Raw genomic sequence first — 13,535 nt, 5'->3', positions numbered from 1 at the left:
AGAGGGTGCCTTTTTACTTCAACCCAAACAACCATTTGCAGGCAGTGCTTTTTTCCTCAAACTAACCATATTTTCATTTTCAAATCACATTATGGGTACTCACAGCTGTGGAGACATTTGTTCAGTGTTATTCAGAGCTCTGATTGAGGCACACCGCTTGCAGAGACTGATTGAGGGACACCACTTCCTGATTGTATAGTCCCTCCCCCTCCCTCCAGCAGGGGCAGCAGAGAGAATGGAGAATTTTGTAAAAACATTAATATCTCTGTCATTTTTCATCGACGGGGAAAATCCTCGGCACACACGCGGAGGAGGGGGGATCTGAGCGAGGTGGCCACAAATGACGGCCGTAGGTACTCTCGGAAACCGCAGCACAGATGGCCAAAACCGGTCAAGAGCAGAGTTTTAATAATATAGATAGATTGTGTGTTCTTTCTCATTGTACCGCTGCTGACAAATTCATTTAATTTGCACTTTATGTGCAATGTGACGAATAAAACTGATTGTATTGAGTATAGGAACCAACCTGCGCACTATCCGGGATATTTTCATAATTGGCCGATCCGTCCTCGGCATTCGCAGCCACCGTATCTGCGGAAATACAACGCCTTCAGTCACGAAGTTAACATTTCCCCATCCCAACAGCTCGTTTTAAAATTACTCCAGCGCTGAACTTGTCGGGCGATTTAAAAAATATATATAGAGAATGGCCGTCGAAACGATTCTTCAGCAAAAGCTTGCACTCCAACAAACTATAATCCAGGGCAGGGTAGAGAAAAACCGCATTTTAACCACCCCCCTCTCAAAGGCGGCAAAATCGCGCACACGTCCAGTGGCTGAACTACAGCGCCGCTGATGGTAAGTATTGTTCATGTGTTGTGCTATTTTTATGGCTGTATGGTAACTCAAATCTCCCTGTACCAATTGGTGTATGTGACAATATATCTAACTTGAACTTGAACCAAGTATGTACACATTGTACACATACAATGAATTTGCCTCTGTGCTCCGCTCGCCAGTAACAACAAGATTTACAGTGTTCTGCCATTCACTTACTATCTCCTGCAGTAGTCCTGTCCGTGTCGTTATTCGTCCGGGGTGGTGGGTTGGGCCTAAACAAACACAAACCAGATGCAATGTGTGGGCAAGAACTGCAGATGCAGGTTTAGAAACACAGAAACATAGAAACTAGGTGCAGGAGTAGAGGCCATTCGGCCCTTCGAGCCTGCACCATTCCCCATTCAATATGATCATGGCTGATCATTCAACTCAGTATCCCGTACCTGCCTTCTCTCCATACCCCCTGATCCCTTTAGCCACAAGGGCCACATCTAACTCCATCTTAAATATAGCCAATGAACTGGCCTCAACTACCCTCTGTGGCAGAGAGTTCCAGAGATTCACCAGTCTCTGTGTGAAAAAAGTTATTCTCATCTCGGTTTTTAAAGGATTTCCCCCTTATCCTTAAGCTGTGACCCCTTGTCCTGGACTTCCCTAACATCGGGAACAATCTTCCTGCATCTAGCCTGTCCAACCCCTTAAGAATTTTGTAAGTTTTTATAAGATCCCCTCTCAATCTCCTAAATTCTAGAGAGTATAAACCAAGTCTATCCAGTCTTTCTTCATAAGACAGTCCTGCCATCCCAGGAATCAGTCTGGTGAACCGTCTCTGCACTCCCTCTATGGCAATAATGTCCTTCCTCAGATTTGGAGACCAAAACTGTACGCAATACTCCAGGTGTGGTCTCACCAAGACCCTGTACAACTGCAGTAGAACCTCCCTGCTCCTATACTCAAATCATTTTGCAATGAAAGCTAACATACCATTCGCTTTCTTTGCTGCCTGCTGCACCTGCATGCCTACCTTCAATGACTGGTGTACCATGACACCCAGGTCTCGCTGCATCTCCCCCTTTCCCAATCGGCGACCATTTAGATAATAGTCTGCTCTCCCGTTTTTGCCACCAAAATGGATAACCTCACATTTATCCACATTATACTGCATCTGCCAAACATTTGCCCACTCACCCAGCCCATCCAAGTCACCTTGTTTCAATCCAAGATAGACGCACAAATGCTGGCGTCACTCAGCGGGACAGGCGGCATATCTGGAGGGAAGGAATGGGTGACGTTTCGGGTCGAGACCCTTCCTCAGACTCGCAGCATGTATCCCACACCCAGGAACATGAACATGGAGCCATCACCGCCATTCAATGTGATCACGGTTGATCATCCCCAATCAGTACCCCGTTCCTGCCATCTCCCAATATCCCCTGACTCTGCTATCTTTCAGAACTCTATCTAAACTCTCTCTTGAAAGTATCCACAGAACCGGCAGAGAATTCCACAGACTCACAGCTCTCTGTGAGAAAAAGTGTTTCCTCGTCTCCGTTCTATATGGCCGACCCCATATTCTTAATCTGTGTGGCCCCTGGTTCTGGACTCCCCAACATCGGGAACGATGTTCCTGCCCCAAGCGTGTCCAAACCCTGAATAATCTTATATGTTTCAATGATATTCCCTCTCATCCTTCTAAACTCCAGAGTGTACAAGCCCAGCCGCTCCATTCTCTCAGCATATGACAGTCCCGGGAATTAACCTGGTGAACCTACGCTGGGCTCCCTCAATAACACTCCCTCAATAACTATGATCTTCTCGAACACCTCTCAGATCTGCCCTTACTTCGCAGTGTTGCAATGCTCTCTACCTCATTGGTGACCCTCGGTCTATCCTTGATCAGACTTTGCTGGCATTACCTTGCACTAAACGCTATTCACATACCGTGGATCTATCTGTACACTGTAAATTCCTCGATTACAATCATGTATTTCTGCTCACTGGTTAACTCGGGATAACAAGTTTTTCCCTGTCAGGCTTTTCGCTGCCATGGACAGGTAAAAAGTGCTGGAGTAACTCAGCGGGTCAGGCAGGTAGCATCTCTGTGGAGAACGTGGACAGGTACAAAGTGCTGGAGTGACTCAGCGGGACAGACAGCATCTTTGGAGAAGTGAAATGTACCCGTCTAAACCGAACTGAAGGTCGAAGCAAAACTTGGAGGGAGACGCATTTACCTGCATGTCTTCTTGACGATGAACAACGCGAAGAGTCCGCAGCAGAGACATACAGCGATGGTGATAAGAATGCCGACAATGATGGAAATGGGGACAGGCGAAGCAACAGCTAAAACAACAACAAAAAAAACAGACGTGATGGGCCGAATGGCCTAACTTTACACCTATTCCTTATGATGTAGATGTACCGTTTCTGCCATTAATAATATTAAGTACATACTGTAGCAATGTTACAAAATTTTGAGATTTAAAAAATCAAGTCTGCAATTTATCCCATCAGATAAAGCATAACAATAAGTTTAATTTGACATCTAATTCACTTTCATATCTCAAGTAATAAAAAAGTTATGGCCATTTTCATACTCGGAAATTAGCATCTTGTTCCCTATTGATTTTCTATGGACATAACAAAAAAGCTGTGATCGTGGACAGTCAAAAGCCCATAACCTTCTTAAAAATTAAGAGAACTGAATGAAATTTTCAGTTATCATAGATTGAACCATTCTGAAACAAATATAAAATAATCTTACTTGGATGACCTGAAATTAAAGCATATAATTAGTTAGTTACCCCATTGTAGCTAATCTCAAACTTCAATTACTAGATCTAAACATCTAACGATTTCTAAATAAATGTTTAACATTTTTAAATAGCCTTAAGTGTCCAAATAATATTCACAAATAATTCACAATAAAACATTTTTAAATCTCATTTACATCAATTTATAGGCCAAATGGAAGGAATTTAGTGTTCAATTGCTGTAAATGAGTCCAAAAGTCCATTTTAAATCAGCTTTCTAGTGGGTTCCTGTGAACGCGCTGGGTTAGAACGTTCACATTGCAGTAGATTTGTGCCCTCAAATGCCCAGAAAAATACTGCGGGATATAAAGAGCCCAAAATGAGCTACTCGCTATAGAAAACTTTATATACAGGGTTTTTATACATGCCCCTTTTAATGTAAAAATAAGGTACATACCTTTAATTGTTTGCTTTATAAAACCCTGGGGCTGCGAGAGGTCGCGGGTTGAGAGAGTGATTTTTAAACTACTATAACTATTATACAAGGCCATAAAAACTAATAATACCTTTTGCTACGGGGTCTTTCAGCGATTTTCCGTTAATGATTTACTAGGCTGAACATTTTCGATTGCAACAGCCTAGTAAAAATCGCGTTTTAAACCCGCCCCCTCTAAACAGCGCCAACATCACACACACGGGGTGGGGCAGATTCTCAGCGACGATTCAGGTAGGTTTTGTAACATACCTACATACTAATTACTTTGTGCGTCTCTGTACTTACGGTAAACCTTCACAAATGTCTCCGCGCTTTCGCTGTTCAGTCGATTGCTTACGATGCATTTGTACAATCCCGTGTCGGTCCTCTGTACAGGGGCGATGAGCATCGTGTCACCGGCTATAGTTATCCTGTCATTCTCCCGTACAGGATCATTGTGAAATAACCATTTCCGCTGCAGTTGAGGTCCCCGGGCGCTACACGTCAACACGACGGCGTCGATGTCTTCCATGAGCGAAGAATCGTTGGCTTGCAGGTTGACATTCGCCACCCGTTCTGAGGAGAGAATAACGATTTAAAATATGTCCGAGCGGTGTTTTACCACCTAAACCACCACGTGTTACTATCCCTGAGGCGCCTGTCAATAACTCAACTCACAATGGTCCCATCGTATTTGGTCGCAAGATCTGATTGTGACCACTGGAGGCAGCATTTCATTTACGTATCCAACTGGCTCTGAAATGATGATGGCGCCTCAACCACGATAGAAACATAGAAACATAGAAAATAGGTGCAGGAGTAGAGGCCATTCAGCCCTACCATTTCCCCCTTATCCTTAAACTTGGACCCCTTGTTCTGGACACCCCCAACATCGGGAACAATCTTCCTGCATCTAGCCTGTCCAACCCCTTAAACATTTTGTAAGTTTCTATAAGAACCCCCCCCCCCTCAATCTTCTAAATTCTAGCGAGTACAAGCCGAGTCTGTCCAGTCGTTCTTGATATGAAAGTCCTGTCATCCCAGGAATCAGTCTGGTGAACCTTCTCGGTACTCCCTCTATGGCAAGAATGTCTTTCCTCAAATTAGGAGACCAAAACTGTACGCAATACTCCAGGTGTGGTCTCACTAGGGCCCTGTACAACTGCAGAAGGATCTCTTTGCTCCTATACTCAACTACTCTTGTTATGCAGGCCAACTGGCCAAAACTGTACACAATACTCCAGGTGTGGTCTCACCAGGGCCCTGTACAACTGCAGAAGGACCTGTTTGCTCCTATACTCAACTCCTCTTGTTATGAAGGCCAACTGGCCAAAACTGTACACAATATAGAAAACTTTACATACAGGGTTATATACAAGCCCCTTTTAATGTAAAAATAAGGTACATACCTATAATTGTTTGCTTTATAAAACCCTGGGGCTGCGAGAGGTCGCGGGTTGAGAAAGTGATTTTTAAACTACTATAACTATTATACAAGGCCATAAAAACTAATAATACCTTTTGCGACGGGGTCTTTCAGCGATTTTTCGTTAATGATTTACAAGGCTGAACATTTTCGATTGCAACAGCCTATTAAAAATCGCGTTTTAAACCCGCCCCCTCTAAACAGCGGCAACATCGCGCACACGGGGTGGGGCAGATTCTCAACCACGATTCAGGTAGGTTTTGTAACATACCTACATACTAAATACTTTGTGCGTCTCTGTACTTACGGTAAACATTCACAAATGTCTCCGCGCTTTCGCTGTTCAGTCGATTGCTTACGATGCATTTGTACAATCCCGTGTCGGTCCTCTGTACAGGGGCGATGAGCAGCGTGTCACCGGCTATAGTTATCCTGTCATTCGCCAGGACATGATAATTGTAAAAGAACCATTCCCGCTGCAGTTGAGTTCCCCGGGCGCTACACGTCAACACGACGGCGTCGATGTCTTCCTTGGGCGAAGCATCGTTGGCTCGCAGGGTGACACCCGCCACCCGTTCTGAGGAGAGAATAACGATTTAAAATATGTCCGAGCGGTGTTTTACCACCTAAACCACCACGTGTTACTATCCCTGAGGCGCCTGTCAATTACTCAACTCACAATGGTCCCATCGTATTTGGTCGCAAGATCTGATTGTGACCACTGGAGGCAGCATTTCATTTACGTATCCAACTGGCTCTGAAATAGAGATAATGGCGCCTCAACCACGATAGAAACATAGAAACATAGAAAATAGGCGCAGGAGTAGAGGCCATTCAGCCCTACCATTTTCCCCCTTATCCTTAAACATCGACCCGTGGCATCACACGCTTCAGCACTCGTGACGAACGCACTATGGGAACTTCACTCGCCCCCCTGCAGGAACTATACATCAGGAGGTGCAACTCCAGAACCAACAAGATCATGGGAGACCCCTTCCACCCCTGCAACGGACTGTTCCAGCTGCTACGGTCAGGTAAACGCCTCCGTTGCCATGCGGTGAGAACGGAGAGGTTGAGAAGGAGTTTCTTCCCAAAGGCAATTCCGACTGTAAACGCCTATCTCACCAGGGACTAACTGTACTGAACGTTTTCCTTCCATTATTTATTATGTAAAATAATATGTGTGTTATGATTGTGTTTATAATTTGTTTGGTTGTTTTGTTGTTTGTCTTTTGCACAAAAGTCCGCGAGCATTGCCACTTTCATTTCACTGCACATCTCGTATGTGTATGTGACAAATAAACTTGACTTGACTTGACTGGTTCTGGACACCCCCAACATCGGGAACAATCTTCCTGCATCTAGCCGTTAAGAATGTTGTAAGTTTCTATAAGATCCCCCCTCAATCTTCTAAATTCTAGCGAGTACAAGCCGAGTCTATCCAGTCGTTCTTCATATGAAAGTCCTGCCATCCCATGAATCAGTCTGGTGAACCTTCTCTGTACTCCCTCTATGGCAAGAATGTCTTTCCTCAGATTAGGAGGCCAAAACTGTACGCAATACTCCAGGTGTGGTCTCACCAGGGCCCTGTACAACTGCAGAAGGACCTCTTTGCTCCTATACTCAACTCCTCTTGTTATGAAGGCACAACTGGCCAAAACTATACACAATACTCCAGGTGTGGTCTCACCAGGGCCCTGTACAACTGCAGAAGGACCTGTTTGCTCCTATACTCAACTCCTCTTGTTATGAAGGCCAACTGGCCAAAACTGTACACAATATAGACAACTTTACATACAGGGTTATATACAAGCCCCTTTTAATGTAAAAATAAGGTGCATACCTTTAATTGTTTGCTTTATAAAACCCTGGGGCTGCGAGAGGTCGCGGGTTGAGAAAGTGATTTTTAAACTACTATAACTATTATACAAGGCCATAATAACTAATAATACCTTTTGCGACGGGGTCTTTCAGCGATTTTTCGTTAATGATTTACTAGGCTGAACATTTTCGATTGCAACAGCCTATTAAAAATCGCGTTTTAAACCCGCCCCCTCTAAACAGCGGCAAAATCGCGCACACGGGGTGGGGCAGATTCTCAGCGACGATTCAGGTAGGTTTTGTAACATACCTACATACTAAATACTTTGTGCGTCTCTGTACTTACGGTAAACATTCACAAATGTCTCCGCGATTTCGCTGTTCAGTCCATTGCTTACGATGCATGTGTACCATCCCGTGTCGGTCCTCTGTACAGGGGCGATGAGCAGCGTGTCACCGGCTATAGTTATCCTGTCATTCGCCCGGACACGATCATTGTGAAATAACCATTTCCGCTGCAGTTGAGTTCCCCGGGCGCTACACGTCAACACGACGGCGTCGATGTCTTCCCTGGGCGAAGAATCGTTGGCTCGCAGGTTGACATTCGCCACCGGTTCTGAGGAGAGAATAACGATTTAAAATATGTCCGAGCGGTGTTTTACCACCTAAACCACCACGTGTTACTATCCCTGAGGCGCCTGTCAATAACTCAACTCACAATGGTCCCATCGTATTTGGTCGCAAGATCTGATTGTGACCACTGGAGGCAGCATTTCATTTACGTATCCAACTGGCTCTGAAATAGAGATAATGGCGCCTCAACCACGATAGAAACATAGAAACATAGAAAATAGGTGCAGGAGTAGAGGCCATTCAGCCCTACGATGTCCCCCTTATCCTTAAACTTCGACCCCTTGCGTCACACGCTTCAGCACTCGTGACGAACGAACTATGGGAACTTCACTCACCCCCCTGCAGGAACCATAAAACAGGAGGTGTAACTCCAGAGCAAATATAATCATGGGAGACCCCTTCCACCCCTGCAACAGACTGTTCCAGCTGCTACGGTCAGGCAAACGCCTCCGTTGCCATGCGGTGAGAACGGAGAGGTTGAGAAGGAGTTTCTTCCCAGAGGCAATTCCGACTGTAAACGCCTATCTCACCAGGGACTAACTCTACTGAATGTTTTTCCTTCCATTATTTATTATGTAAAGGTATATGTGTGTTATGATTGTGTTTATAATTTGTTTGGTTGTTTTGTTGTTTGTCTTTTGCACAAAAGTCCGCGAGCATTGCCACTTTCATTTCACTGCACATCTCGTATGTGTATGTGACAAATAAACTTGACTTGACTTGACTTGTTCTGGACACCCCCAACATCGGGAACAATCTTCCTGCATCTAGCCCTTAAGAATGTTGTAAGTTTCTATAAGATCCCCCCCTCAATCTTCTAAATTCTAGCGAGTACAAGCCGAGTCTATCCAGTCGTTCTTCATATGAAAGTCCTGCCATCCCATGAATCAGTCTGGTGAACCTTCTCTGTACTCCCTCTATGGCAAGAACGTCTTTCCTCAGATTAGGAGGCCAAAACTGTACGCAATACTCCAGGTGTGGTCTCACCAGGGCCCTGTACAACTGCAGAAGGACCTCTTTGCTCCTATACTCAACTCCTCTTGTTATGAAGGCCAACTGGCCAAAACTATACACAATACTCCAGGTGTGGTCTCACCAGGGCCCTGTACAACTGCAGAAGGACCTGTTTGCTCCTATACTCAACTCCTCTTGTTATGAAGGCCAACTGGCCAAAACTGTACACAATATAGAAAACTTTACATACAGGGTTATATACAAGCCCCTTTTAATGTAAAAATAAGGTGCATACCTTTAATTGTTTGCTTTATATAAAACCTGGGGCTGCGAGAGGTCGCGCGGGTTGAGAGAGTGATTTTTTAAACTACTATAACTATTATACAAGGCCATAAAAAACTAATAATACCTTTTGCGACGGGGTCTTTCAGCGATTTTTTTTCGTTAATGATTTACTAGGCTGAACATTTTCGATTGCAACAGCCTAGTAAAAATCGTGTTTTAAACCCGCCCCCTCTAAACAGCGGCAAAATCGCGCACACGGGGTGGGGCAGATTCTCAACCACGATTCAGGTAGGTTTTGTAACATACCTACATACTAAATACTTTGTGCGTCTCTGTACTTACGGTAAACATTCACAAATGTCTCCGCGCTTTCGTTGTTCAGTCCATTGCTTACGATGCATGTGTACCATCCCGTGTCGGTCCTCTGTACACGGGCGATGAGCAGCGTGTCACCGGCTATAGTTATCCTGTAATTCGCCCGGACAGGATCATTGTGAAATAACCAATCCCGCTGCAGTTGAGTTCCCCGGGCGCTACACGTCAACACGACGGCGTCGAAGTGTTCCCTGGGCGAAGAATCGCTGGCTCGCAGGGTGACATTCGCCACCGGTTCTGAGGAGAGAATAACGATTTAAAATATGTCCGAGCGGTGTTTTACCACCTAAACCACCACGTGTTACTATCCCTGAGGCGCCTGTCAATAACTCAACTCACAATGGTCCCATCGTATTTGGTCGCAAGATCTGATTGTGACCACTGGAGGCAGCATTTCATTTACGTATCCAACTGGCTCTGAAATAGAGATAATGGCGCCTCAACCACGATAGAAACATAGAAACATAGAAAATAGGTGCAGGAGTAGAGGCCATTCAGCCCTACGATGTCCCCCTTATCCTTAAACTTCGACCCCTTGCGTCACACGCTTCAGCACTCGTGACGAACGAACTATGGGAACTTCACTCACCCCCCTGCAGGAACCATAAAACAGGAGGTGTAACTCCAGAGCAAATATAATCATGGGAGACCCCTTCCACCCCTGCAACAGACTGTTCCAGCTGCTACGGTCAGGCAAACGCCTCCGTTGCCATGCGGTGAGAACGGAGAGGTTGAGAAGGAGTTTCTTCTCAGAGGCCATTCGGACTGTAAACGCCTATCTCACCAGGGACTAACTCTACAGAATGTTTTTCCTTCCATTATTTATTATGTAAAGGTATATGTGTGTTATGATTGTGTTTATAATTTGTTTGGTTGTTTTGTTGTTTGTCTTTTGCACAAAAGTCCGCGAGCATTGCCACTTTCATTTCACTGCACATCTCGTATGTGTATGTGACAAATAAACTTGACTTGACTTGACTTGTTCTGGACACCCCCAACATCGGGAACAATCTTCCTGCATCTAGCCCTTAAGCATGTTGTAAGTTTCTAGAAGATCCCCCCTTAATCTTCTAAATTCTAGCGAGTACAAGCCGAGTCTATCCAGTCGTTCTTCATATGAAAATGCTGCCATCCCATGAATCAGTCTGGTGAACCTTCTCTGTACTCCCTCTATGGCAAGAATGTCTTTCCTCAGATTAGGAGACCAAAACTGTACTCAATACTCCAGGTGTAGTCTCACCAGGGCCCTGTACAACTGCAGAAGGACCGCTTTGCTCCTATACTCAACTCCTCTTGTTATGAAGGCCAACTGGCCAAAACTGGACACAATACTCCAGGTGTGGTCTCACCAAGACCCTGTACAACTGCAGTAGAACCTCCCTGCTCCTAGACTCAAATCCGTTTGCTATGATTGCTAACATACCATTCGCTTTCTTCACTGCCTACTGCACCTGCATGCCTTCTTTGAATGACCGGTGTACCATGACACCCAGGTACACGAGAGGATAAACAAAACTGAACTGAGTGTAGAGGGTAAACCAGTCAACATACATCGAAGTCAAACTCACCGAGTGCGTGCAATGTGTGATTCGTTGAGACTTGAGCGGAGACGCCTGTAGCGTTGACTGTCAATCTGTAATCCCCGTTGTCCGACTCCTTCACCGACCTCAGCACCATCGACCCGCTGGTGAGGTTTAAATCCACCCGTGACCTGTACTCAGGATGGAACAACAGGCCTGTCCCGTTCCACGAGACGATTGTTTCCGATTTGAAATCCCAGGTTCCACCGGAGATAGCACTAGACGGCCGCACCGTGAACTCCGCGTCTCCCCCGATGGGGACATATAAGTCGCTCTGTGCCGGCTCGACGGTAAATCCCTGCGACCCGCCTGAGGATGAGAAACGCGCATGAGAGGGGAAGGCAGGAGGCAGAGCCGAATGAGGCCATTCTACCCGTCAGGGATATTCCACCATTCAATGACATGTGAACTATCTCTCGTTCCTCTCCGCATTTTCCCGTCTTTTCGTTTTAGTTTATTTAAGCGATACGGCGCGGACACAGGCCCTTCGGCCCACCGAGTCCGTGCCGACCAGCGATCCCCGCACACTAAGTGGGACAGGGGCATTAAGCGATACCGCGCGGAAACACTACACTAACCCAAGCCTACACACACGAGGAACAATTTACATCTATACCAAACACAAGGCGATACACCTAAAGAGGAAACCGAATATTCTTACAGAGAACCAGGCAGGTCGCGGGGAGAACGTGCAAACTCCGCACAGACAGCACCCGTGGTCAGCATCGAACCTCTGGTCCCTGGCGCTGCGAGCGCTGTAAGCAACAACTCTACCGCTGCGCCACCGTGCCTTTTCCCCATCACCCCCGACACCCGTCTCTCTATCTCTGCCTTGAGAAATTCCTCCTCATAGAAACATAGATATAGAAATTAGGTGCAGGAGTAGAGGCCATTCGGCCCTTCGAGCCTGCACCATTCGCCATTCAATATGACCATGGCTGATCATCCAACTCAGTATCCCGTACCTGCCTTCTCTCCATACCCCCTGATCCCTTTAGCCACAAGGGCCACATCTAACTCCCTCTTAAATATAGCCAATGAACTGGCCTCAACTCCCCTCTGTGGCAGAGAGTTCCAGAGATACTCCACTCTCTGTGTGCAAATAACCCATCTCCTTCCTAACAGAACGTCCTTTTAATCCCGAGGCTGTGCCCTCTGATCCCCGACTCCCCCCACGAAGTGGAAACATCCTCTCAACATCCACTCTTATTGCAAGATAATAGTCGAATAAATACCGGAGGTCTCACCTTCTGTAGTTGGAACATCAGAGGTGCGAATGAGCCAATTAAAAGAGGTAAAATTCTAGCACAATTAAAATCATTAGATATGGATATTGCGTTCTTACAAGAGACACATTTGAAACAACAAACTCAGTTCAGATTAAGGGCAAATTGGATAGGTCAAACCTATTACTCCTCATTCACCTCTAAAGCAAGAGGCACGGCCATTATAATTCGGAAGGGCATACCTTTTAAATTAAAGAATTCCATATCTGATAAAGAGGGAAGATATGTTATAGTCACAGGAGAAATTTACAATACACCATTAACCATGATAAATATTTACGCGCCTAATTTTGATAACCCACAATTTTTTAGGAAAAGAATAGATTTAATCGCAGAGCATAATTTTCAAAATATAATAATGGGGGGAGATTTCAATTGTGTTATAGATCCCTATTTAGATAAATCAATAAAGCTAGGGAAGCGTCTTGTTAAAACCAAGACCTGTGAATTTTTAAATACTTATATAAAAAATAATAACATAGCTGATGTTTGGAGAATAGCAAATCCAAGTGGTAGGGAATACTCATTTTATTCATCAGTTCACAAAACTTATTCGCGAATTGACTATTTCTTACTGGACACAAAATTGATCCCGTATACGAATAAACCATCATATCATAATAGTATTATTTCTGATCACTCACCATTGACTTTTATACTTAAAATTGAGGGAATGCCGAGTATAAAGCCTTTTTGGAGGTTCAATGCACACATATTAAATAACCCGCAGGGTTATGAGTATATAAAAGAACAAACAAAACTTTTTTTCGAAATAAATGACACACCGGGTATTTCTGCACCGCTATTATGGGAAACCTTCAAGGCATATATTCGCGGTGTCATAATCTCTTACCAAAGTTTTCAAAATAAGGAAAATAAAAGAGAACTTCAGCGGATAGAACAGAAGATAAAATTACTAGAACTGGACAATGCAACTGACCCAACCATAAATAAACATAATAAGATAACTTTACTGAAATATAAAGTCAATAGAATATTATCGGCTAGAGTAATAAGATTATTCCAAATTACAAAACAAGCACACTTCGAATTTGGGGATAAGCCACATAAACTGCTTGCGAGGCAACTGAAGCAACGAGAAAAGGAAAA

The 13,535-nt window shown here is 44.8% G+C and overlaps 2 protein-coding genes across 2 annotated transcripts; both read right to left on the bottom strand.

Annotated features, from left to right (window-relative positions):
• Window positions 1-204: 204 nt before the first annotated feature.
• LOC129693691 (contactin-4-like) lies at window positions 205-8,090 on the bottom strand. The gene is made up of 6 exons (XM_055630474.1): window positions 8,027-8,090; window positions 7,659-7,928; window positions 5,799-6,068; window positions 3,072-3,180; window positions 1,057-1,112; window positions 205-591 (listed from the first exon to the last, which is right to left on the bottom strand). The coding sequence occupies exons 1-6, from the start codon at window positions 8,088-8,090 to the stop codon at window positions 476-478; spliced, it is 885 nt and encodes a 294-aa protein (XP_055486449.1). The 3' UTR covers window positions 205-475.
• Window positions 8,091-9,354: 1,264 nt separating this feature from the next.
• Window positions 9,355-11,255, bottom strand: LOC129693687 (carcinoembryonic antigen-related cell adhesion molecule 3-like). The gene is made up of 2 exons (XM_055630469.1): window positions 11,128-11,255; window positions 9,355-9,796 (listed from the first exon to the last, which is right to left on the bottom strand). The coding sequence occupies exons 1-2, from the start codon at window positions 11,234-11,236 to the stop codon at window positions 9,498-9,500; spliced, it is 408 nt and encodes a 135-aa protein (XP_055486444.1). The 5' UTR covers window positions 11,237-11,255; the 3' UTR covers window positions 9,355-9,497.
• Window positions 11,256-13,535: the final 2,280 nt, after the last annotated feature.

The sequence above is a fragment of the Leucoraja erinacea genome, unplaced genomic scaffold (genome assembly GCF_028641065.1).
Source record: "Leucoraja erinacea ecotype New England unplaced genomic scaffold, Leri_hhj_1 Leri_390S, whole genome shotgun sequence".
NCBI classification, from domain to species: Eukaryota; Metazoa; Chordata; class Chondrichthyes; order Rajiformes; family Rajidae; genus Leucoraja; species Leucoraja erinaceus.
This window is presented reverse-complemented; position numbering and strand designations above follow the sequence as displayed.

Bases quoted from the DNA above. Each gene is read 5' to 3' on its own strand.
- LOC129693691 (XM_055630474.1), bottom strand. From the start codon at position 8,090: ATGAAATGCTGCCTCCAGTGGTCACAATCAGATCTTGCGACCAAATAC. The intron at 6,069-7,658 runs GTAAGTACAGAG...TTCTCTCCTCAG, and splicing joins GACATTTGTGAATGTTTACC to AACGGGTGGCGGGTGTCACC. The intron at 3,181-5,798 runs GTAAGTACAGAG...TTGTTGTTTTAG, and splicing joins GACATTTGTGAATGTTTACC to CTGTTGCTTCGCCTGTCCCC.
- LOC129693687 (XM_055630469.1), bottom strand. From the start codon at position 11,236: ATGGTGCTGAGGTCGGTGAAGGAGTCGGACAACGGGGATTACAGATTG. The intron at 9,797-11,127 runs GTGAGTTTGACT...TTCTCTCCTCAG, and splicing joins TCACACATTGCACGCACTCG to AACCGGTGGCGAATGTCACC.